The 2,500-nt window shown below is 51.2% G+C and overlaps 1 protein-coding gene across 4 annotated transcripts in view; it reads left to right on the top strand.

Annotated features, from left to right (window-relative positions):
• Positions 1-2,500, top strand: part of f (espin protein forked) — a 345,145-nt gene that overhangs the window by 318,975 nt on the left and 23,670 nt on the right. The window contains exon 2 of one of the 4 annotated variants that reach the window (XM_043022862.2): positions 1-1,724. This exon is cut by the window's left edge and continues 478 nt beyond it. The exons of the other annotated variants lie outside the window; for them this stretch is intronic. Coding sequence (XP_042878796.2) covers positions 1-1,724 — 1,724 coding nt within the window. The remainder of the gene's footprint in view (positions 1,725-2,500) is intronic. 4 annotated transcript variants of the gene reach the window in all.

Below are 2,500 nucleotides of genomic sequence, written 5' to 3'. Positions count from 1 at the left end.
CCAGGAGGCTCGCGAACTCTCTCACTGCGTCCAAGTGCAGAATGCCATCGTGCAACTCAACGAGCAGAGCGTGGACGGCGAGGATGATTTTGCAGGTGCACGGAATGGTACTCAGTCACACCGCTCGAAGGAAGGAAGCCCCGGCCTGAAGGAGAAGGGCTATTTGCCGACGGTCGTGGACTCAAGCGGGTCTCAGCCTCCCTGCAGCTTCAACATCACCGTCAACAGCAACATGATTGAGATTCGGGACGACGGCGGACTGCCGGACCTTCAACGAGAGTCGAATTTCGAAGCCGCCGAAGAACAGAATTCCATGACGACGCAGGTGACTATGTGTGAAGACCTCGACTTCAATCACGAGGGTCTTGCAACGTCTGGATCCAACCACGGATCTCTGGCCAGACAAACTAGAGGTAACGGCAACCCGGAATCTCTTACATCGGACGATTTACAGGAAGTGCAGGAAAAGCGCCTGGATATCGAAGACGGCTGTAGCACCGAGGACGAGCTAGAGGACGTGTGCAGGAAACACTCCCGAGGAGACAGCGGTCGGCCTCCAGCCAACCTCATCAGCACTATCTCGCAGATCCTCAACAGTCCTCCGGACTCTATGGAACCTGGAACGGAGTCTCTGCCTCTGGAAAGCAGCGAGCACCGGGCGGCCACCACGGGATTCCTCGCGACGAAAGGCAGCGACGATGTTTCCAGGCAAAGTGCTTTCCCAGTAGGTCACGCCGATGAGTCGGGTAAAGTGTGCGAGATGGATAAGAAAGACAAACAGAGAGGAGAAAACAAAGGCCAACCCAGTTCTGCATCTCACCGTGTCTCGTCTCGGCCCAATCCTCCAGCGGTCCGCGCTGGTGACAGGGAAGGGGGCGGGACCTGGACGCTACCCCGGGCAGGGCGTCGACAACTCGACAGTCACGGCTCGCTGCCTAGGACTCGAGCCAGATCCTCCGTTACGACGGGAAAGGAGGGTAAAGGTTCCCTGGAAGGCCACACGCCCCAGCAGATCGCCGTCGGCCGCCCTACCAGGCGTGACGCACTGCCGGGGAGAGCAAAGGCAGGACTCGGTCAGAGCCGCAGCACCTGCCATTCAAGCTCAGCCATGGCCGGCGCCGCCACCACCCACGCGCACGCGGTTCGACTCAGCACCGTGCTGCGCCCAGTCAAAGACAGTGATAACGAAGCTGCTGACAGCCACACTCGCACGGATACGGACGCTGTAGTGAGTGATTACAGAGACGACAGTAAGGATACCACAGAAAGGGCTACCGATGGTGTCTCGGCAAACGGTTATGAACTAATAGTGACCCCCGTTCACAGTAATGATTCTGCCAACAGTGAAGGGTCGGCGGACTCGTTGTATTTCCCCGCCAGTGACAGCTCCCCGAACAATAACTGTGAACAAGGATGCGAAGGCGACGGTGCAGGAGAGGACGACTCCACATACGAAAGCATCGAGCCGCAGAACGAAAGGCGAAATTACGATATCTCGAACGAAACGAGAGACAGTGACGAAACAAACGGAGATAGAAAATCGCCGACCGTGCCTCTGGGAAAAGACGAAAATCAAGGGATAAATCAGGAAGACCACAAGACGAAGCAAACTCCGAAGACCTTCCATTACGCCCAGGAAGACGAGGAGAGTGTTGGGTCAGGATCGCAGTATGAAACGATTAGCGAAGCTGACACACACAGAGACTCCGGATACGAGTCGCCAGGTATTTTGTTTGCTTATTTTCCTAATATTTAAGGCAGCAGCAGCATAGCTTGTGCATCTGTGTACTTGGGTATGTCCATGTGCGTCTGTGGTTATTTGTTTTTGTATGTGTATGTATGCGTGCGCATGTTCTTTTTATGTATATGCGTCATAATTCTACTGGCAGTGTATTCAGAATGTTTTTTATATATCTTTACATGTCAGGCCTTATGGTAATATAAATTCTCAAGTTCCACCAAAAAACAAACAAAAAAAAACGAAAAGATGAGCAGATAATGCATTTCAGAACTGCATCAGCAATCATAAAAAATGGCTTCCTGTTCCGAATTACTCGAGACGACAATACAAACTAATTTCTCCGTCCCTGATCTTCAGAAAAAAAAAAATAATGCTCTGTCCTTCGATGTTTCCTGAACGCCGTAAAGATCCAATACTAATCCCCTCACAGATAAATCGATTTTCCAGCGCAGCCTTGACCAATTCCAAAAGGTGAATTCGAAACCTCATTGTCTAAAAGAAAAGAAACGAAAAAAGGTTTGTGGAGGAGCCGGATTTGCAAAGGCAGCGTAAAGGTCGCGCTTGTCATCAGCCTCTACCTGATAATGTAGTGAACCTGAACGACTCCCCTTCACCCCCCCCCCCGCCCCCCGACATACACGCGTATACACACACTTGTATTTTTAAACATGTAGATGCATTATAGATTTTTTTGCACCTATATGTTGGTTAGGGTCTAATACATACAAACTTGTGTATGCATATATGTATTTCATTATG

This window comes from Penaeus japonicus, unplaced genomic scaffold (assembly GCF_977035675.1).
Source record: "Penaeus japonicus unplaced genomic scaffold, GWHDUDI00000001_assembly GWHDUDI00000030, whole genome shotgun sequence".
Lineage (NCBI taxonomy): Eukaryota > Metazoa > Arthropoda > Malacostraca > Decapoda > Penaeidae > Penaeus > Penaeus japonicus.
This window is presented reverse-complemented; position numbering and strand designations above follow the sequence as displayed.